The sequence below is a fragment of the Hyla sarda genome, unplaced genomic scaffold (genome assembly GCF_029499605.1).
Source record: "Hyla sarda isolate aHylSar1 unplaced genomic scaffold, aHylSar1.hap1 scaffold_423, whole genome shotgun sequence".
Taxonomy (NCBI): Eukaryota; Metazoa; Chordata; class Amphibia; order Anura; family Hylidae; genus Hyla; species Hyla sarda.
Window position 1 is genome coordinate 55,001 of NW_026610438.1, and position 23,742 is coordinate 78,742.

The following is a 23,742-nucleotide window of genomic DNA, read 5'->3' on the forward strand; positions in this document are numbered from 1 at the left end:
CTTGGCTTCTTTATGCACATTAATACTAATACCTGGGGCGCCCAAACTTTTGATCCCCACTATATATATATATATATATATATATATATATATATATATATATACATATAATGTATATGTGTGTGTGTGTAACCTCTAAAACTTAGCTTTTACTGTGCACACCTAAAATGTACAAAAATACCAATAGAAATAGGAGAAAAATATAGAAAAATATAATATTACATTTAAATAGCCGCCATCAGTGTATACCAAAAAATACGCTGCTGTACAGCGATCATCTCTACCAGAAGCGAGGCTAATTTACTGTAACGCAACTATTGTACCTCATTACTTCGTGCTAGAGATGACCCGCTGCACATATACTGTAAATACAGAGTACAGTTAGACTGCACACAGTTCAGCACATATACTGTAAATACAGAGTACAGTTAGACTGCACACAGTTCAGCACATATACTGTAAATACAGAGTACAGTTAGACTGCACACAGTTCAGCACATATACTGTAAATACAGAGTACAGTTAGACTGCACACAGTTCAGCACATATACTGTAAATACAGAGTACAGTTAGACTGCACACAGTTCAGCACATATACTGTAAATACAGAGTACAGTTAGACTGCACACAGTTCAGCACATATACTGTAAATACAGAGTACAGTTAGACTGCACACAGTTCAGCACATATACTGTAAATACAGAGTACAGTTAGACTGCACACAGTTCAGCACATATACTGTAAATACAGAGTACAGTTAGACTGCACACAGTTCAGCACATATACTGTAAATACAGAGTACAGTTAGACTGCACACAGTTCAGCACATATACTGTAAATACAGAGTACAGTTAGACTGCACACAGTTCAGCACATATACTGTAAATACAGAGTACAGTTAGACTGCACACAGTTCAGCACATATACTGTAAATACAGAGTACAGTTAGACTGCACACAGTTAAGCACATATACTGTAAATACAGAGTACAGTTAGACTGCACACAGTTCAGCACATATACTGTAAATACAGAGTACAGTTAGACTGCACACAGTTCAGCACATATACTGTAAATACAGAGTACAGTTAGACTGCACACAGTTCAGCACATATACTGTAAATACAGAGTACAGTTAGACTGCACACAGTTCAGCACATATACTGTAAATACAGAGTACAGTTAGACTGCACACAGTTCAGCACATATACTGTAAATACAGAGTACAGTTAGACTGCACACAGTTCAGCACATATACTGTAAATACAGAGTACAGTTAGACTGCACACAGTTCAGCACATATACTGTAAATACAGAGTACAGTTAGACTGCACACAGTTCAGCACATATACTGTAAATACAGAGTACAGTTAGACTGCACACAGTTCAGCACATATACTGTAAATACAGAGTACAGTTAGACTAAATACAGAGTACAGTTAGACTGCACACAGTTCAGCACATATACTGTAAATACAGAGTACAGTTAGACTGCACACAGTTCAGCACATATACTGTAAATACAGAGTACAGTTAGACTGCACACAGTTCAGCACATATACTGTAAATACAGAGTACAGTTAGACTGCACACAGTTCAGCACATATACTGTAAATACAGAGTACAGTTAGACTGCACACAGTTCAGCACATATACTGTAAATACAGAGTACAGTTAGACTGCACACAGTTCAGCACATATACTGTAAATACAGAGTACAGTTAGACTGCACACAGTTCAGCACATATACTGTAAATACAGAGTACAGTTAGACTGCACACAGTTCAGCACATATACTGTAAATACAGAGTACAGTTAGACTGCACACAGTTCAGCACATATACTGTAAATACAGAGTACAGTTAGACTGCACACAATTTACTGCAGCCAGGCAGTCCGATTACATACAATTTATTCTATTGTTACTCTCTAAGACAACTATCTCCTGTATATTCGCATCCCCGTAACACCACCTATCAGGGGTGCGAGCAACCAAGATCCATGTTCACACTGTGTATATGTGTATAGACCACACACGGGTAGGTCCACCCACAGTATGCTACAATGTAACTATTGGTGATACTATTGGTCTGCCGAATATGCGCCTGTTCACATTACTGAAATCTCCAATAGTGGAATGATGTTCTCTCAAAAGTCCAATTTACTGTCCAGACAAATTAGAGTCCCTTGATGACCAAGGTGGATGAACTATTGGTTAGAGAGTAGAGACCAACAGAATCCACAGTTCACACTACGGCACATCCATAGACATACAGCCTTCTGTCAGCAAAAGAGATTCTCATTGACCAACAAAACAGGTCGTGGTTTATGGCAGTCCACCAATCTCACCATATGTGGATGTCACTAAAGTCCCAGGATAGTCCTTACATTTAAATCATCCATATTAACCAGTGTTTGGGGACAGTCTCCTGTGTACATCAGCTCTATAATCTATTCATCACCGCACAGAAAGAAGCCCCATCCAGTGCACTTATATAACCAGTTCACACTCTGCAGTATTATTACTTATATAACCAGTTCACACTCTGCAGTATTATTACTTCTATAACCAGTTCACACTCTGCAGTATTATTACTTCTATAACCAGTTCACACTCTGCAGTATTAATACTTCTATAACCAGTTCACACTCTGCAGTATTAATACTTCTATAACCAGTTCACACTCTGCAGTATTATTACTTCTATAACCAGTTCACACTCTGCAGTATTATTACTTCTATAACCAGTTCACACTCTGCAGTATTATTACTTCTATAGCCAGTTCACACTCTGCAATATTATTACTTATATAACCAGTTCACACTCTGCAGTATTATTACTTCTATAACCAGTTCACACTCTGCAGTATTATTACTTCTATAGCCAGTTCACACTCTGCAATATTATTACTTATATAACCAGTTCACACTCTGCAGTATTATTACTTATATAACCAGTTCACACTCTGCAGTATTATTACTTCTATAACCAGTTCACACTCTGCAGTATTATTACTTCTATAACCAGTTCACACTCTGCAGTATTATTACTTATATAACCAGTTCACACTCTGCAGTATTAATACTTCTATAACCAGTTCACACTCTGCAGTATTATTACTTCTATAGCCAGTTCACACTCTGCAGTATTATTACTTCTATAGCCAGTTCACACTCTGCAGTATTAATACTTCTAAAGCCAGTTCACACTCTGCAGTATTAATACTTCTATAGCCAGCTCACACTCTGCAGTATTATTACTTCTATAACCAGTTCACACTCTGCAGTATTATTACTTATATAACCAGTTCACACTCTGCAGTATTATTACTTATATAACCAGTTCACACTCTGCAGTATTATTACTTCTATAGCCAGTTCACACTCTGCAGTATTATTACTTCTATAGCCAGTTCACACTCTGCAGTATTATTACTTATATAACCAGTTCACACTCTGCGGTATTAATACTTATATAACCAGTTCACACTCTGCAGTATTATTACTTCTATAACCAGTTCACACTCTGCAGTATTATTACTTCTATAACCAGTTCACACTCTGCAGTATTATTACTTCTATAACCAGTTCACACTCTGCAGTATTATTACTTCTATAACCAGTTCACACTCTGCAGTATTATTACTTATATAACCAGTTCACACTCTGCAGTATTATTACTTCTATAGCCAGTTCACACTCTGCAGTATTATTACTTCTATAACCAGTTCACACTCTGCAGTATTAATACTTCTATAACCAGTTCACACTCTGCAGTATTATTACTTCTATAGCCAGTTCACACTCTGCAATATTATTACTTCTATAACCAGTTCACACTCTGCAGTATTATTACTTCTATAGCCAGTTCACACTCTGCAATATTATTACTTCTATAGCCAGTTCACACTCTGCGGTATTAATACTTCTATAGCCAGTTCACACTCTGCAGTATTATTACTTCTATAGCCAGTTCACACTCTGCAGTATTAATACTTCTATAACCAGTTCACACTCTGCAGTATTATTACTTCTATAGCCAGTTCACACTCTGCAGTATTATTACTTATATAACCAGTTCACACTCTGCGGTATTAATACTTATATAACCAGTTCACACTCTGCAGTATTATTACTTCTATAACCAGTTCACACTCTGCAGTATTATTACTTCTATAACCAGTTCACACTCTGCAGTATTATTACTTCTATAACCAGTTCACACTCTGCAGTATTATTACTTATATAACCAGTTCACACTCTGCAGTATTATTACTTATATAACCAGTTCACACTCTGCAGTATTATTACTTCTATAGCCAGTTCACACTCTGCAGTATTATTACTTCTATAACCAGTTCACACTCTGCAGTATTATTACTTCTATAACCAGTTCACACTCTGCAGTATTATTACTTATATAACCAGTTCACACTCTGCAGTATTATTACTTCTATAGCCAGTTCACACTCTGCGGTATTATTACTTCTATAACCAGTTCACACTCTGCAGTATTATTACTTATATAACCAGTTCACACTCTGCAGTATTATTACTTCTATAGCCAGTTCACACTCTGCAGTATTAATACTTCTATAACCAGTTCACACTCTGCAGTATTAATACTTCTATAACCAGTTCACACTCTGCAGTATTATTACTTCTATAGCCAGTTCACACTCTGCAATATTATTACTTCTATAACCAGTTCACACTCTGCAGTATTATTACTTCTATAGCCAGTTCACACTCTGCAATATTATTACTTATATAACCAGTTCACACTCTGCAGTATTAATATTTCTATAGCCAGTTCACACTCTGCAGTATTAATATTTCTATAGCCAGTTCACACTCTGCAGTATTAATACTTCTATAGCCAGTTCACACTCTGCAGTATTATTACTTCTATAGCCAGTTCACACTCTGCGGTATTATTACTTCTATAACCAGTTCACACTCTGCAGTATTATTACTTATATAACCAGTTCACACTCTGCAGTATTATTACTTCTATAGCCAGTTCACACTCTGCAGTATTAATACTTCTATAACCAGTTCACACTCTGCAGTATTAATACTTCTATAACCAGTTCACACTCTGCAGTATTATTACTTCTATAGCCAGTTCACACTCTGCAATATTATTACTTCTATAACCAGTTCACACTCTGCAGTATTATTACTTCTATAGCCAGTTCACACTCTGCAATATTATTACTTATATAACCAGTTCACACTCTGCAGTATTAATATTTCTATAGCCAGTTCACACTCTGCAGTATTAATATTTCTATAGCCAGTTCACACTCTGCAGTATTAATACTTCTATAACCAGTTCACACTCTGCAGTATTATTACTTCTATAACCAGTTCACACTCTGCAGTATTAATATTTCTATAGCCAGTTCACACTCTGCAGTATTAAAACTTCTATAACTAGTTCACACTCTGCAGTATTATTACTTCTATAACCAGTTCACACTCTGCAGTATTAATACATCTATAACCAGTTCACACTCTGCGGTATTATTACTTCTATAACCAGTTCACACTCTGCGGTATTATTACTTCTATAACCAGTTCACACTCTGCAGTATTATTACTTCTATAACCAGTTCACACTCTGCAGTATTAATACTTCTATAGCCAGTTCACACTCTGCGGTATTATTACTTCTATAACCAGTTCACACTCTGCAGTATTATTACTTCTATAGCCAGTTCACACTCTGCAATATTATTACTTATATAACCAGTTCACACTCTGCAGTATTAATATTTCTATAGCCAGTTCACACTCTGCAGTATTAATATTTCTATAGCCAGTTCACACTCTGCAGTATTAATACTTCTATAGCCAGTTCACACTCTGCAGTATTATTACTTCTATAGCCAGTTCACACTCTGCGGTATTATTACTTCTATAACCAGTTCACACTCTGCAGTATTATTACTTATATAACCAGTTCACACTCTGCAGTATTATTACTTCTATAGCCAGTTCACACTCTGCAGTATTAATACTTCTATAACCAGTTCACACTCTGCAGTATTAATACTTCTATAACCAGTTCACACTCTGCAATATTATTACTTCTATAACCAGTTCACACTCTGCAGTATTATTACTTCTATAGCCAGTTCACACTCTGCAATATTATTACTTATATAACCAGTTCACACTCTGCAGTATTAATATTTCTATAGCCAGTTCACACTCTGCAGTATTAATATTTCTATAGCCAGTTCACACTCTGCAGTATTAATACTTCTATAACCAGTTCACACTCTGCAGTATTATTACTTCTATAACCAGTTCACACTCTGCAGTATTAATACATCTATAACCAGTTCACACTCTGCGGTATTATTACTTCTATAACCAGTTCACACTCTGCGGTATTATTACTTCTATAACCAGTTCACACTCTGCAGTATTATTACTTCTATAACCAGTTCACACTCTGCAGTATTAATACTTCTATAGCCAGTTCACACTCTGCGGTATTATTACTTCTATAACCAGTTCACACTCTGCGGTATTATTACTTCTATAACCAGTTCACACTCTGCAGTATTATTACTTCTATAGCCAGTTCACACTCTGCAGTATTATTACTTCTATAACCAGTTCACACTCTGCAGTATTATTACTTCTATAACCAGTTCACACTCTGCGGTATTAATACTTCTATAACCAGTTCACACTCTGCAGTATTATTACTTCTATAACCAGTTCACACTCTGCGGTATTAATACTTCTATAGCCAGCTCACACTCTGCAGTATTGATACTTCTATAACCAGTTCACACTCTGCAGTATTATTACTTCTATAACCAGTTCACACTCTGCAGTATTAATACTTCTATAACCAGTTCACACTCTGCAGTATTATTACTTCTATAACCAGTTCACACTCTGCAGTATTAATACTTCTATAACCAGTTCACACTCTGCAGTATTAATACTTCACTAGTGTTCATACTCTGCGGTTTTGATAATTCACTTCTATACAACATCTATGGCAATTGTCCATATTAAACTGCATTTCCCCTCAAGCAGGAGATACACCATTATATTATGACTTAGTTATCTGATGTATTTATATATACTCGCAGTTAATATGACAGATATTCACACTGTGCGGTATATTTCTCTGCTGCTTCCACATTTGATACACAGCCGCTCATCACATTATACAGATTAGTATAGTGGATAAATATTGCAGTATAATGTAACTTTGCCGCATCTATAGATGAAACATTCAGTGTGATCGGGGTTAAATCTGCAGATTCATCCTCTCAGTAATATATTGATGTAGCTGCCATCTTGGTGATTAAAGAGATATCTCCCGATGGTAATATACACGTGCTGATATAGATGTGCTGTTGTGTACACTTATCTGTCTCCATAGATGCTTTGTGGATCAGATCCAGGCGTCTATCTGATAGTCCATTACAGCTGATGGCTCCAGATTTCTTAAGATGTCCATATATTAAGGGTCCAACGCGTTTCCATAGCTCAGAATCTTCAGGGACCTTTTATAAGCTTGGTCTCCTTGTTGTATTACAGTGTATACATAGCACCGTGCATGCGGCTCTGATGGCGGCCGTGCTAAACTAACTAATATACCTGCATGCACCTGTCCGTATGGTCCGAGGCTCCAATCAGCCGTATACCACATCACAGGGGAGGGACTTACTATGCACACCGCTGATACATTTGGCCGGGGGTCAGGAAGCAAGGTGCGCGATCTGTCAGGAGATAAAATCAAACCTCATACTGACTTATTGTGTCGGGCAAAGGGGATATACAACACATCTACACATATAGACGCAATAATGTTATATTGTATACAATAGTAAGAAAGTCTCCATAGATATAAATACAATATTCCCCAGCACATACATATTCCATGATGGTTCTAAATACCAATAGTAACCCAGTGACTAGATATTGCCATATAATGTAACACTTTAGTTTACCGATTAGGACAGATAGACTAATATTTATATAATCATTAAATTCTTAGATTTTTTCAAGAACATTCTAGTAGAGAAATATTATAATCTAGAATTAATCTACCTCCCATTCTGTCTCGCTGGACTTTATACTACTCTATAATAGTGGAGATAATCAATAAAGCTTGAATAAGATATAAAGTCATTGAGGCCGTAGGGTTTTACACATTCAATCCTGAATGTCCATTCTGCCTCACACTGAAGTAGGATCTTATCCCAGCATCCTCCTCTCTTAGGTGGTGCTATGACCTCAATGACCTGTGCTCTTAGGTGGTGCTATGACCTCAATGACCTGTGCTCTTAGGTGGTACTATGACCTCAATGACCTGTACTCTTAGGTGGTGCTATGACCTCAATGACCTGTACTCTTAGGTGGTGCTATGACCTCAATGACCTGTACTCTTAGGTGGTGCTATGACCTCAATGACCTGTACTCTTAGGTGGTGCTATGACCTCAATGACCTGTGCTCTTAGGTGGTGCTATGACCTCAATGACCTGTGCTCTTAGGTGGTGCTATGACCTCAATGACCTGTACTCTTAGGTGGTGCTATGACCTCAATGACCTGTACTCTTAGGTGGTGCTATGAACTCAATGACCTGTACTCTTAGGTGGTGCTATGACCTCAATGACCTGTATTCTTAGGTGGTGCTATGACCTCAATGACCTGTGCTCTTAGGTGGTGCTATGACCTCAATGACCTGTGCTCTTAGGTGGTGCTATGACCTCAATGGCCTGTACTCTTAGGTGGTGCTATGACCTCAATGACCTGTACTCTTAGGTGGTGCTATGACCTCAATGACCTGTGCTCTTAGGTGGTGCTATGACCTCAATGACCTGTACTCTTAGGTGGTGCTATGACCTCAATGACCTGTGCTCTTAGGTGGTGCTATGATCTCAATGACCTGTACTCTTAGGTGGTGCTATGACCTCAATGACCTGTGCTCTTAGGTGGTGCTATGACCTCAATGACCTGTGCTCTTAGGTGGTGCTATGACCTCAATGACCTGTACTCTTAGGCTTTCAGTGTTACTTGAATGGACCTCAGCGAAGTGTTTAGCTACTGGAGTGTCCCTTGAGTGTCTGATGTCCCCTAGATGTTCCTGTAGTTGTTTTTTCAGAGGCCTATAGGTCCTACCTACATAGTTAAGGGGGCACCCACATGTTAGGAGATATATCACACCCCTAGTCTCACAGTTCACGAAGTCTTTTTCTACAGATTTGTTCTGTAGTGATGCTTTTAAACGTATTACTCTTAAGAATATGAGGACAGATGTTACATCTCCCACATGGAAAGGTTCCATGCGGTTTAGATGATCCTAGCCACCCATCTTTGGGGGCTTCTCAATACATACTGGACTATCCTTAGAGCAGATCAGCAACTAAGAGACCTGATACCGAGTACACCTTCAATTACTTATAGAAGGGGGACAAATTTAAAAGATAGATTGACTCATAGCAATTTTGTGCCAGAAGCCCCCAAAGATGGGTGGCTAGGATCATCTAAACCGCATGGAACCTTTCCATGTGGGAGATGTAACATCTGTCCTCATATTCTTAAGAGTAATACGTTTAAAAGCATCACTACAGAACAAATCTGTAGAAAAAGACTTCGTGAACTGTGAGACTAGGGGTGTGATATATCTCCTAACATGTGGGTGCCCCCTTAACTATGTAGGTAAGACCTATAGGCCTCTGAAAAAACGACTACAGGAACATCTAGGGGACATCAGACACTCAAGGGACACTCCAGTAGCTAAACACTTCGCTGAGGTCCATTCAAGTAACACTGAAAGCCTAAGAGCACAGGTCATTGAGGTCATAGCACCACCTAAGAGCACAGGTCATTGAGGTCATAGTACCACCTAAGAGCACAGGTCATTGAGGTCATAGCACCACCTAAGAATACAGGTCATTGAGGTCATAGCACCACCTAAGAGCACAGGTCATTGAGGTCATAGCACCACCTAAGAGCACAGGTCATTGAGGTCATAGCACCACCTAAGAGTACAGGTCATTGAGGTCATAGTACCACCTAAGAGTACAGGTCATTGAGGTCATAGCACCACCTAAGAGTACAGGTCATTGAGGTCATAGCACCACCTAAGAGTACAGGTCATTGAGGTCATAGCACCACCTAAGAGTACAGGTCATTGAGGTCATAGTACCACCTAAGAGCACAGGTCATTGAGGTCATAGCACCACCTAAGAGCACAGGTCATTGAGGTCATAGCACCACCTAAGAGCACAGGTCATTGAGGTCATAGCACCACCTAAGAATACAGGTCATTGAGGTCATAGCACCACCTAAGAGTACAGGTCATTGAGTTCATAGCACCACCTAAGAGTACAGGTCATTGAGGTCATAGCACCACCTAAGAGTACAGGTCATTGAGGTCATAGCACCACCTAAGAGCACAGGTCATTGAGGTCATAGCACCACCTAAGAGCACAGGTCATTGAGGTCATAGCACCACCTAAGAGTACAGGTCATTGAGGTCATAGCACCACCTAAGAGTACAGGTCATTGAGGTCATAGCACCACCTAAGAGTACAGGTCATTGAGGTCATAGCACCACCTAAGAGTACAGGTCATTGAGGTCATAGTACCACCTAAGAGCACAGGTCATTGAGGTCATAGCACCACCTAAGAGCACAGGTCATTGAGGTCATAGCACCACCTAAGAGAGGAGGATGCTGGGATAAGATCCTACTTCAGTGTGAGGCAGAATGGACATTCAGGATTGAATGTGTAAAACCCTACGGCCTCAATGACTTTATATCTTATTCAAGCTTTATTGATTATCTCCACTATTATAGAGTAGTATAAAGTCCAGCGAGACAGAATGGGAGGTAGATTAATTCTAGATTATAATATTTCTCTACTAGAATGTTCTTGAAAAAATCTAAGAATTTAATGATTATATAAATATTAGTCTATCTGTCCTAATCGGTAAACTAAAGTGTTACATTATATGGCAATATCTAGTCACTGGGTTACTATTGGTATTTAGAACCATCATGGAATATGTATGTGCTGGGGAATATTGTATTTATATCTATGGAGACTTTCTTACTATTGTATACAATATAACATTATTGCGTCTATATGTGTAGATGTGTTGTATATCCCCTTTGCCCGACACAATAAGTCAGTATGAGGTTTGATTTTATCTCCTGACAGATCGCGCACCTTGCTTCCTGACCCCCGGCCAAATGTATCAGCGGTGTGCATAGTAAGTCCCTCCCCTGTGATGTGGTATACGGCTGATTGGAGCCTCGGACCATACGGACAGGTGCATGCAGGTATATTAGTTAGTTTAGCACGGCCGCCATCAGAGCCGCATGCACGGTGCTATGTATACACTGTAATACAACAAGGAGACCAAGCTTATAAAAGGTCCCTGAAGATTCTGAGCTATGGAAACACGTTGGACCCTTAATATATGGACATCTTAAGAAATCTGGAGCCATCAGCTGTAATGGACTATCAGATAGACGCCTGGATCTGATCCGCAAAGCATCTATGGAGACAGATAAGTGTACACAACAGCACATCTATATCAGCACGTGTATATTACCATCGGGAGATATCTCTTTAATCACCAAGATGGCAGCTACATCAATATATTACTGAGAGGATGAATCTGCAGATTTAACCCCGATCACACTGAATGTTTCATCTATAGATGCGGCAAAGTTACATTATACTGCAATATTTATCCACTATACTAATCTGTATAATGTGATGAGCGGCTGTGTATCAAATGTGGAAGCAGCAGAGAAATATACCGCACAGTGTGAATATCTGTCATATTAACTGCGAGTATATATAAATACATCAGATAACTAAGTCATAATATAATGGTGTATCTCCTGCTTGAGGGGAAATGCAGTTTAATATGGACAATTGCCATAGATGTTGTATAGAAGTGAATTATCAAAACCGCAGAGTATGAACACTAGTGAAGTATTAATACTGCAGAGTGTGAACTGGTTATAGAAGTAATAATACTGCAGAGTGTGAACTGGTTATAGAAGTATTAATACTGCAGAGTGTGAACTGGTTATAGAAGTATCAATACTGCAGAGTGTGAACTGGTTATAGAAGTATCAATACTGCAGAGTGTGAACTGGTTATAGAAGTATTAATACTGCAGAGTGTGAACTGGTTATAGAAGTATTAATACTGCAGAGTGTGAGCTGGCTATAGAAGTATTAATACTGCAGAGTGTGAACTGGCTATAGAAGTATTAATACTGCAGAGTGTGAACTGGTTATAGAAGTAATAATACCGCAGAGTGAACACAAGTGAAGTATTAATACTGCAGAGTGTGAACTGGTTATAGAAGTATTAATACTGCATAGTGTGAACTGGTTATAGAAGTATTAATGCTGCAGAGTGTGAACACAAGAGAAGTATTAATGCTGCAGAGTGTGAACACAAGTGAAGTATTAATACTGCAGAGTGTGAACTGGTTATAGAAGTATTAATACCGCAGAGTGTGAACTGGCTATAGAAGTAATAATACTGCAGAGTGTGAACTGGTTATAGAAGTATTAATACTGTAGAGTGTGAACTGGTTATAGAAGTAATAATACTGCAGAGTGTGAACTGGCTATAGAAGTAATAATACTGCAGAGTGTGAACTGGTTATAGAAGTATTAATACTGCATAGTGTGAACTGGTTATAGAAGTATTAATGCTGCAGAGTGTGAACACAAGAGAAGTATTAATGCTGCAGAGTGTGAACACAAGTGAAGTATTAATACTGCAGAGTGTGAACTGGTTATAGAAGTATTAATACCGCAGAGTGTGAACTGGCTATAGAAGTAATAATACTGCAGAGTGTGAACTGGTTATAGAAGTATTAATACTGCAGAGTGTGAACTGGTTATAGAAGTAATAATACTGCAGAGTGTGAACTGGCTATAGAAGTAATAATACTGCAGAGTGTGAACTGGTATAGAAGTATTAATACCGCAGAGTGTGAACTGGTTATAGAAGTATTAATACCGCAGAGTGTGAACTGGTTATAGAAGTATTAATACTGCAGAGTGTGAACTGGTTATAGAAGTATTAATACTGCAGAGTGTGAACTGGTTATAGAAGTATTAATACCGCAGAGTGTGAACTGGTTATAGAAGTATTAATACCGCAGAGTGTGAACTGGTTATAGAAGTATTAATACCGCAGAGTGTGAACTGGTTATAGAAGTATTAATACTGCAGAGTGTGAACTGGTTATAGAAGTATTAATACTGCAGAGTGTGAACTGGCTATAGAAGTAATAATACTGCAGAGTGTGAACTGGTTATAGAAGTAATAATACTGCAGAGTGTGAACTGGTTATAGAAGTAATAATACTGCAGAGTGTGAACTGGTTATAGAAGTAATAATACTGCAGAGTGTGAACTGGTTATAGAAGTAATAATACTGCAGAGTGTGAACTGGTTATAGAAGTATTAATACTGCAGAGTGTGAACTGGTTATAGAAGTATTAATGCTGCAGAGTGTGAGCTGACTATAGAAGTATTAATCCTGCAGAGTGTGAACTGGTTATAGAAGTAATAATACTGCAGAGTGTGAACTGGTTATAGAAGTAATAATACTGCAGAGTGTGAACTGGTTATAGAAGTAATAATACTGCAGAGTGTGAACTGGTTATAGAAGTATTAATACTGCAGAGTGTGAACTGGTTATAGAAGTATTAATGCTGCAGAGTGTGAGCTGACTATAGAAGTATTAATCCTGCAGAGTGTGAACACAAGTGAAGTATTAATACTGCAGAGTGTGAACACAAGTGAAGTATTAATACTGCAGAGTGTGAACTGGTTATAGAAGTATTAATACTGCAGAGTGTGAACTGGTTATAGAAGTAATAATACTGCAGAGTGTGAACTGGTTATAGAAGTATTAATACTGCAGAGTGTGAACTGGCTATAGAAGTAATAATACTGCAGAGTGTGAACTGGCTATAGAAGTAATAATACTGCAGAGTGTGAACTGGCTATAGAAGTAATAATACTGCAGAGTGTGAACTGGTTATAGAAGTATTAATACTGCAGAGTGTGAACTGGTTATATAAGTAATAATACTGCAGAGTGTGAACTGGTTATAGAAGTATTAATACTGCAGAGTGTGAACTGGTTATAGAAGTAATAATACTGCAGAGTGTGAACTGGTTATATAAGTATTATTACTGCAGAGTGTGAACTGGCTATAGAAGTATTAATACTGCAGAGTGTGAACTGGTTATATAAGTAATAATACTGCAGAGTGTGAACTGGTTATAGAAGTAATAATACTGCAGAGTGTGAACTGGTTATAGAAGTATTAATACTGCATAGTGTGAACTGGTTATAGAAGTAATAATACTGCAGAGTGTGAACTGGTTATATAAGTGCACTGGATGGGGCTTCTTTCTGTGCGGTGATGAATAGATTATAGAGCTGATGTACACAGGAGACTGTCCCCAAACACTGGTTAATATGGATGATTTAAATGTAAGGACTATCCTGGGACTTTAGTGACATCCACATATGGTGAGATTGGTGGACTGCCATAAACCACGACCTGTTTTGTTGGTCAATGAGAATCTCTTTTGCTGACAGAAGGCTGTATGTCTATGGATGTGCCGTAGTGTGAACTGTGGATTCTGTTGGCCTCCCCCCCTCTCCTCTCGATAATGTCCCCCCTCCTCTCCTCTCGATAATGTGTCCCCCCTCCTCTCCTCTCGATAATGTGTCCCCCCCCTCTCCTCTTGATAATGTCCCCCCTCCTCTCCTCTCGATAATGTGTCCCCCCCCTCCTCTCGATAATGTGTCCCCCCCCTCCTCTCGATAATGTGTCCCCCCCCTCCTCTCGATAATGTGTCCCCCCCTCTCCTCTCGATAATGTGTCCCCCCTCCTCTCCTCTCGATAATGTCCCCCCCCTCTCCTCTCGATAATGTGTCCCCCCCCCCTCCTCTCGATAATGTGTCCCCCCCCTCTCCTCTCGATAATGTCCCCCCTCCCCTCCTCTCGATAATGTGTCCCCCCCCTCCTCTCGATAATGTGTCCCCCCCCTCCTCTCGATAATGTGTCCCCCCCCTCCTCTCGATAATGTGTCCCCCCCCTCTCCTCTCGATAATGTCCCCCCTCCTCTCCTCTCGATAATGTGTCCCCCTCCTCTCCTCTCGATAATGTGTCCCCCCCTCTCCTCTCGATAATGTCCCCCCTCCTCTCCTCTCGATAATGTGTCCCCCCCTCTCCTCTCGATAATGTGTCCCCCCCTCTCCTCTCGATAATGTGTCCCCCCCTCTCCTCTCGATAATGTGTCCCCCCCTCTCCTCTCGATAATGTGTCCCCCCCCTCCTCTCGATAATGTGTCCCCCCCTCTCCTCTCGATAATGTGTCCCCCCCTCTCCTCTCGATAATGTGTCCCCCCCTCTCCTCTCGATAATGTGTCCCCCCCTCTCCTCTCGATAATGTTTCCCCCCCTCTCCTCTCGATAATGTGCCCCCCCCCTCTCCTCTCGATAATGTGTCCCCCCCCCTCTCCTCTCGATAATGCCTCTCCCCCCTCCTCTCGATAATGCCTCCCCCCCTCCTCTCGATAATGTCCCCCCCTCTCCTCTCGATAATGTCCCCCCCCCTCTCCTCTCGATAATGTGTCCCCCCCCCCTCTCCTCTCGATAATGCCTCCCCTTCTCCTCTCGATAATGTCCCCCCTCTCCTCTTGATAATGTCCCCCCCTCTTCTCTCGATAATGTCTTCCCCCCCCCCTCCTGATAATGTCTACCCCATCGTCCTCTTCTCGGTCATGTTTCACACACCCCTACTCCCTCTCGGTAATGCCTAGCCCTCACCCCCCACCCTCCTCTTTTCGTTCATGTTTCACCCTCCCCCCTTCCCCCACTCGGTAATGCGCCCCCCCCCCAGTTTTTGAATTCTACCTCCTTGCGCCCCCCCCCCCCCATCGATGAGGAGGGGTCCGGTATTACAGCTCAGCTCCGGTGGTGATATGCAGCAGTACCAGACCTGACCCAAAGATAACAGGGGGGAGGGGGTCTGGGTGGGCTCCACTGACCCCTTTAAGTTTAAGGCACTTTATAAAAGATCACAACTCCCATCAGGCTCTGCACAAGCAGTTAACCCCGCGGGCCCCAGTCTGCTGAATATTCATGTAATGTTGAAGCTAAATGTCAGTGAGAAGAATGGTGCAGCGGCGGCGGCGTCTCCTTCCTGTGTACATTGTGTTCTCCTGCCCGGGGCCGATTCATCCCAAACAATAAACAAGTGAGAACAAAGCGCGAGCCGATCCCGCCGCGCCGGAGCAGACGCTGCCCTATGGGGAGACCTGTCCCCGCAGCCACGTTCTCTTATAAACCACTTTTTGTTTGTGTTGCAGCCATGAAGCAGAAGTTGCGTGGTTTTGAGAGGTCTCGGCAGGCGGTACGTCTCTTATGTATTTCCCCCATTCCCTCTACCTGCTTTCATAGTTACATAGTTACATAGTTAGTATGGTTGAAAAAAGACATACGTCCATCAAGTCCAACCAGGGGATTGAAGGGAAGGATGTAAGGGGATAAGGGAAAGGGATGTAGTTTTATAATTCTGCATAAGCTTTAATGTTATTTTGTTCCAGGAATGTATCTAACCCTGTTTTAAAGCTGTTAATTGTTCCTGCTGTGACCAGTTCCTGAGGTAGACCGTTCCATAAATTCACAGTCCTCACGGTAAAGAAGGCGTGCCGCCCCTTTAGACTAAACCTTTTCTTCTCCAGACGGAGGGAGTGCCCCCTCGTCCTTTGGGGGGGTTTAACCTGGAACAGTTTTTCTCCATATTTTTTGTATGGGCCATTAATATACTTATATACGTTTATCATATCCCCCCTTAAACGTCTCTTCTCAAGACTAAACAATTGTAACTCCTTTAATCGCTCCTCATAGCTAAGATGTTCCATGCCCCATATTAGTTTGGTCGCGCGTCTCTGCACCCTTTCCAACTCTGCAGTGTCCCTTTTATGAACAGGCGACCAAAACTGAACAGCATATTCCAGGTGAGGCCGTACCAATGCTTTATAAAGGGGGAGTATTATGTCCCTGTCCCTTGAGTCCATGCCTCTTTTGATACATGACAATATCCTGCTGGCTTTGGAAGCAGCAGCCTGACATTGCATGCTATTCTGTAGTCTGTGATCTACAAGTACACCCAGATCCTTCTCTACCAGTGACTCTGCCAGTTTAATCCCCCCTAAGACATACGACGCATGCAGGTTATTAGTACCCAGATGCATAACTTTACATTTATCCACATTGAACCTCATTTGCCAAGTGGATGCCCAGACACTTAGTCTATCCAAGTCATCTTGTAACTTATGCACATCCTCTATAGACTGTACCGTGCTACAAAGCTTGGTGTCATCTGCAAAGATAGAAACAGAGCTGTTAATACCATCCTCTATATCATTGATAAATAAATTAAACAGCAGCGGGCCCAGTACTGAACCTTGGGGTACACCACTAATAACCGGGGACCAATCAGAGTACGAATCATTTACCACCACTCTCTGGGTACGATCCATGAGCCAGTGTTCAATCCAGTTACAAACTAAAGTTTCCAAGCCCAAGGACCTTAACTTACCTGTCAGACGTCTGTGAGGGACAGTATCAAACGCTTTGGCAAAATCCAGAAACACTATATCCACAGCCATTCCTCTGTCAAGGCTTCTACTCACCTCTTCATAAAAGCAAATTAGATTGGTTTGACAACTTCTATCCTTAGTAAACCCATGCTGGCTATCACTTATAATACTATTATCCCCTATGTATTCCTGAATGTAATCCCTTATAAGTCCTTCAAACAATTTACCCACAATGCACGTTAGACTTACCGGTCTATAATTGCCTGGCGAAGACCTAGAGCCCTTCTTGAAGATTGGTACCACATTAGCCTTGCGCCAGTCCCTTGGCACAATACCAGACACCAGAGAATCTCTAAATATCATGAACAAGGGTACAGATATTACTGGACTTACCTCTCTAAGAACTCTTGGGTGTAGTCCATCCGGCCCTGGAGATTTGCTTACATTTACTTTACTTAACTTACCTTGTACCATCTCTACATTAAGCCAGTTCAGTACATTATATGATGTGTTACCAGCACTGACCTGGCCAATGTCAGCTCCTTCTTCCATAGTATATACAGAACCAAAGAACTCATTCAGTAGCTCCGCCTTCTCTTGATCGCCCGTGACAACCTCCCCATTATCATTATTAAGGGGTCCTACATGCTCTGTCCTTGGTTTTTTTGTATTTATATATCTAAAAAAATATTTAGGATTAGTTTTGCTTTCTTCGGCCACCTGTCTCTCATTTTGAATTTTTGCTGTTTTTATTACATTTTTACAGATTTTATTAAGCTCCTTGTACTGTTTAAATGTTATAGCTGACCCATCAGATTTGTATTTTTTGAAGGCAATTTTTTTGTTGTTTATTGCTCTTTTAACCTCATTTGTCAGCCATGTAGGATTTAGTTTTAATCGTTTATATTTGTTCCCCTTTGGTATATATTTAGCTGTATAGTTATTTAGAGTTGATTTAAAGATGTCCCATTTACCTTCTGTATCAGTATTTGAGAACACCTCCCCCCAGTCTATGTCCTGTAGTGCAGCCCTCAACCCAGGGAAGTTTGCCTTTTTAAAGTTATATGTTTTTGCTTTCCCCGTCTGTCTTTGTTTTCTACATTTTAAGTCAAAAGTAACTATATTGTGGTCGCTATTACCAAGGTTTTCCCGCACAGTTACATTACCAACCAGCTCTGCGTTGTTGGAAATGATCAGATCCAACAAGGCATCACTTCTTGTTGGGTCCTCCACAAACTGGCCCATAAAATTATCCTGCAATAAATTTAGGAATTTTCTCCCCTTTGTAGTTTTAGCCAACCCCCGGCCCCAATCTATATCTGGATAGTTAAAATCTCCCATTATTACCACTGTACCTGCCCGGGCGGCCCTCTCTATTTGTTTATACAGCCGACCTTCTATCTCTTCAGTGATATTAGGGGGTCTGTAGATTACACCAAATATTATTTTTTCAGTATTTCCCTCCTTTTGTAATTCTACCCACAATGATTCCACATCCTCAGAATCATCACACACTATGGCATCGTTCACATTGACTTTCATACCACTTCTTACATACAGACAGACTCCACCACCTTTTCTGTTCATTCTATCCTTGCGAAACAATGTAAACCCCTGCAGATTGACAGCCCAGTCATGCGAGGAGTCCAGCCATGTCTCAGTGACCCCAACTATATCACCAGCCATGTCTCAGTGACCCCAACTATATCACCAGCCATGTCTCAGTGACCCCAACTATATCACCAGCCATGTCTCAGTGACCCCAACTATACCACCAGCCATGTCTCAGTGACCCCAACTATATCAATATGTACCTCCAGTATCAAGGCCTCAAGCTCCCCCATTTTATTTGCTAGGCTTCTGGCATTTGTGAACATACACTTTACATTTCCATTAAGTTTTACACATGTAGTCTCACTAATGGGATTTTCAGAGTTATTGGGGTTAATGTCATTTTTTGAGTTATAAGGGCTAATTGTACTATTTAAGTTATTGGGGCTAATGGGATTTTTTGAGTTATTGGGTCTAACATTATTATTTAAGTTATTGGGGCTAATGGGATTTTTTGCGTTATTGCGTCTAACGTTGTTATTTAAGTTATTGGGGCTAACGGTATTTTTTGAGTTAATGGGGCTTATTGTAGTTATTGAGTTATTGGGGCTAATGGAATTTTTTGAATTATTGGGATTACAATTTTTCGGGCTACATTTATTTTTACAGCTGGTTTGTAACGCATGAATCTCCTTATCCACTGCTCTTAACCTCCCCCCACAGGACTCCTCTCCACCCGCCATTATGTCCTGACCCCTCTCTAACCTATCCATCCCACTGTCTGCTTTCTTTGCTTTATTATCCTCCCCCCACTCACCTAGTTTAAATACTCAGCCACCCCTTCCAGGATTCTCTCCCCCAGCACAGCAGACCCCCTTCCATTCAGGTGCAAATTATCCGTAGAATAGAGTTTGTACCCTAATGAAAAGTCAGCCCAGTGCTCTAAAAACCCAAACCCTTCCCCCTCACACCACGACTTAAGCCATGCATTTAACTCCCTAAGCTCCCGCTGTCTTTCCTGCGATGCGCATGGCACAGGAAGTATTCCAGAGAACACTGTCAGTCAGTCTGCTCTGACTGCTGGGAAACCACAACTCATCCGGGGGGAACCACAACTGATCCAGAGGGGGAAGGAGGAACCACAACTCATCTGGGGGGTACCACAACTCATCCGGGGGGGGGGGGGAAGGGAAGGAGGAACCACAACTCATCTGGGGGGTACCACAACTCATTCGAGGGGGGGGAAGGGATGGGGGAACCACAACTCATCTGGGGGGGGGAGGGAAGGGGGAACCACAACTCATCTGGGGGGGGGGGGGGGGGAACCACAACTCGTCCGAGGGGAACCACAACTGATTCGGGGGGGGAAGGGGGCACCACAACTCATCTGGGGGGTACCACAACTCATCTGGGGGGGGGGGTTAGGGGGAACCACAACTCATCCGGGGGGGGGGGGGAGAACCCCCAACTCACCCAGGGGGGACCACAGCTCATCCGGGGGGGACCACAGCTCATCCGGGGGGGACCACAGCTCATCCGGGGGGGGGGGGACCACAGCTCATCCGGGGGGGGGGACCACAGCTCATCCGGGGGGGGAGGGAGAACAACAACTCTTCCGGGGGGAGGGAGAACAACAACTCTTCCGGGGGGAGGGAGAACAACAACTCATCTGGGGGGGGGATAACCCACAGCTCATCCAGGGGGGGGGTGGGGGGAGACCACAGCTCATCCGGGGGGGAGGGAGAACAACAACTCTTCCGGGGGGAGGGAGAACAACAACTCATCTGGGGGGGGGATAACCCACAGCTCATCCAGGGGGGGGGGGGGGGGATAACCCACAACTCACCCGGGGGGGGACCACAGCTCATCCGGGGGGGGGGACCACAGCTCATCCAGGGGGGAGGGAGAACAACAACTCATCCGAGGGGAGGGAGAACAACAACTCATCCGGGGGGGGGGGGGGGGATAACCCGCAACTCACCCGGGGGGACCACAGCTCATCCAGTGGGGGGGAGGGTGAACCACAACTCATCCGGAGGGGGGGAGGGTGAACCACAACTCATCCGGAGGGGGGGGAGGGTGAACCACAACTCATCCGGAGGGGGGGAGGGTGAACCACAACTCATCCGGAGGGGGGGAGGGTGAACCACAACTCATCCGGGGGGACCACAGCTCATCCAGTGGGGGGGAGGGTGAACCACAACTCATCCGGGGGGGGGAGGGTGAACCACAACTCATCCGGAGGGGGGGAGGGTGAACCACAACTCATCCGGAGGGGGGGAGGGTGAACCACAACTCATCCGAGGGGGAGGGGGGACCACAACTCATCCGGGGGGGAGGGAGAACAACAACTCATCTGGGGGGGGGGGGGAGATAACCCACAACTCATCCAGGGGGGAAGGGGGGACCACAAGTCATCCGGAGGGGGGGGGGCCACAAGTCATCCTGGGGGACGTCTTATACAGCGGGGGGACATCTCAGAACTTGTGTAGGACATTGAGGGTTATCCCTTTGACCCGCCCTTTTGGCCTTTGACCCTGCTGTGATTGGTCTTTACAGTGAGGAAACATTTGAGGTTGTCCAGGGTTAAGTAAACATGGCTCCTTTTTTTTCCCCAGAAATGGTCCCGTGCCGTCTGGGACTCGTCTAGTCTCGCTGTAATATCACAACAGCCTGTGGACAGGGGTGGCGCTGTTTTTGAAAGAAAGGAGCCATCTTTTCAATCCTGGACAACGACGCTGATTCTGTGGAATGACCTTGAGTGACCTTCAGAAGGTTCTAGATCTGATGTGTAGGGTCCAGAACATGAGAGGAGACGGTCAGTGACTACTGGGGGGGCTCGGCTAACCTGCACCCTCTCCCTCCCCCCCATTAGATTTCGGGAGCATCCGTCCTCTTCATAAACTCTAGTTGAGTTGGCTCCACCATGGGGGTGGGGGGTTCTAGACTCGTTCAGGTTTAGTCAGAGAATTCTGTATGGAAAGTCGTTGTGATGGACGATCATTCTCACAGGAGGCATCACTGACCGGGGACTGAAGACTACTGACTGATCCTGACAAATCTCAGCATCAGGTGATAGGTGACCATGCCCATGGAGAGGTGACCCTGTCTGGTCTTATGGGGTTCTGATCCATGTTTTTCTAGGCTCATCATCGCCCCCTGCAAAGTTTTATCCGTGGTCTCAAACTGTGGCCCTCCAAATGTTGCAAAACTTTATCTAGCAGGATGTCCGGACAGCCAACGGCAACATCTGGAGGGCCACAGTTTGAGACCACTGTTTCAAGGGGGGGGGGGGCACATTTACCCTAAATTTAGTCTTTTGGGTGACCAGCTCAGTAGAGTGGTCATCCCCATAATACTGCCGCCTGTAGATAAGGATGTCCCAAGTAATGAGCGGTTCCCAGCAGTCACAGCAGAACGCCCCCCTCCTCTACCCAACCGCCTTGGTCTCCAATCTTGACTGGGTGCTCTCTGGGCCTCGCGCTCTCTGGGCCTCGCGCTCCTGCCTCTCATCTCTAGAGGTCGTTTTGGTGGTGACCTGGGATGTTCTTGTAGGCTCTTCACCTCGTACACCCCATAGGGGGCAGTATTCTCTCACTTGTATTTCTGGTGACCATTGGTCTGTCCTCATCTTCTGTTTCTTCTTCAGCACCAAACATTAACCCCTTCCTGTGTCCAGACCCTTTGTGGTGTATTGGTGTTGTAATGTTTGCATGGTTGTACTAACATTATTACATCACATGGTTAGTGGGTCTTGTTATATGGGGTCCTTGTGCTTTACCGTGTAGTCCCCTGTGGTGATGACCCGACTGTGATGTCTCAGGTTTCAACTGTGGGGCCCTCGGCTCGATGAGAACAGAGGAAATGTCACCTGGCAGCGTCTGGTCTACTCTATGTCCAGAAATCTTTTGGTTAAAAAGAAATATATTGTGTAGGCACTGACCACAAACATAGGTGTATACGCCGACCCCATGTCCTGACCCTGATACCCTGTATTACCCCATATTGTATCCTGTATTACCCCATATTGTACCCTATACCCTGTATTACTCCTTACATTACCGTATACCCCTGTATGACCCCCCCCTTATGGACCCAACACCCCCGTATGACACCCTACTGTATGGAGCTAAACACCCCATTTAGCTGGCCAGGGATAGATGAGCAGCTTCCAGACACTGCATACTGTGCCGCGAACGAGGGCCCAATACACAAATGCAGCCAAACTCTGTGGGAACCAAACATCTATTGTCTATGTTTAAACCATTTCAAGGGAAAGTAAAGGTTGAAGGGGTAGGACATTTTTTGTGGCTGTATTGAGGTCGTGTTCCTGGTGGTCGTACACTCTGCCGGTGGTTTCCATTGTGATCCTTCTAACCTCACATGGTGTCTCATCTTCTAACATAGCGGTCACCAATGGCCAAATACCTACTCCATGGCACAATGTGGTAACCTAGTGGTAACTCATTGAAACTTTCAGGTGGCTTTGGTTCCATTGTCCATCATGGCGGCCATGTCTTAGTGTTCTCCAGAATAGACTATT

General features: G+C 42.8%; 1 protein-coding gene across 4 annotated transcripts in view; it reads left to right on the forward strand.

Moving 5' to 3' along the window:
* Nucleotides 1-23,742, forward strand: part of BAIAP2 (BAR/IMD domain containing adaptor protein 2) — a gene marked incomplete at its 5' end in the record, with an annotated part of 75,848 nt that overhangs the window by 48,900 nt on the left and 3,206 nt on the right. For 2 of the 4 annotated variants that reach the window (XM_056553876.1, XM_056553882.1), the window contains 1 exon segment: nt 16,413-16,456. In XM_056553876.1, the coding sequence (XP_056409851.1) occupies nt 16,413-16,440 (28 nt within the window). 4 annotated transcript variants of the gene reach the window in all.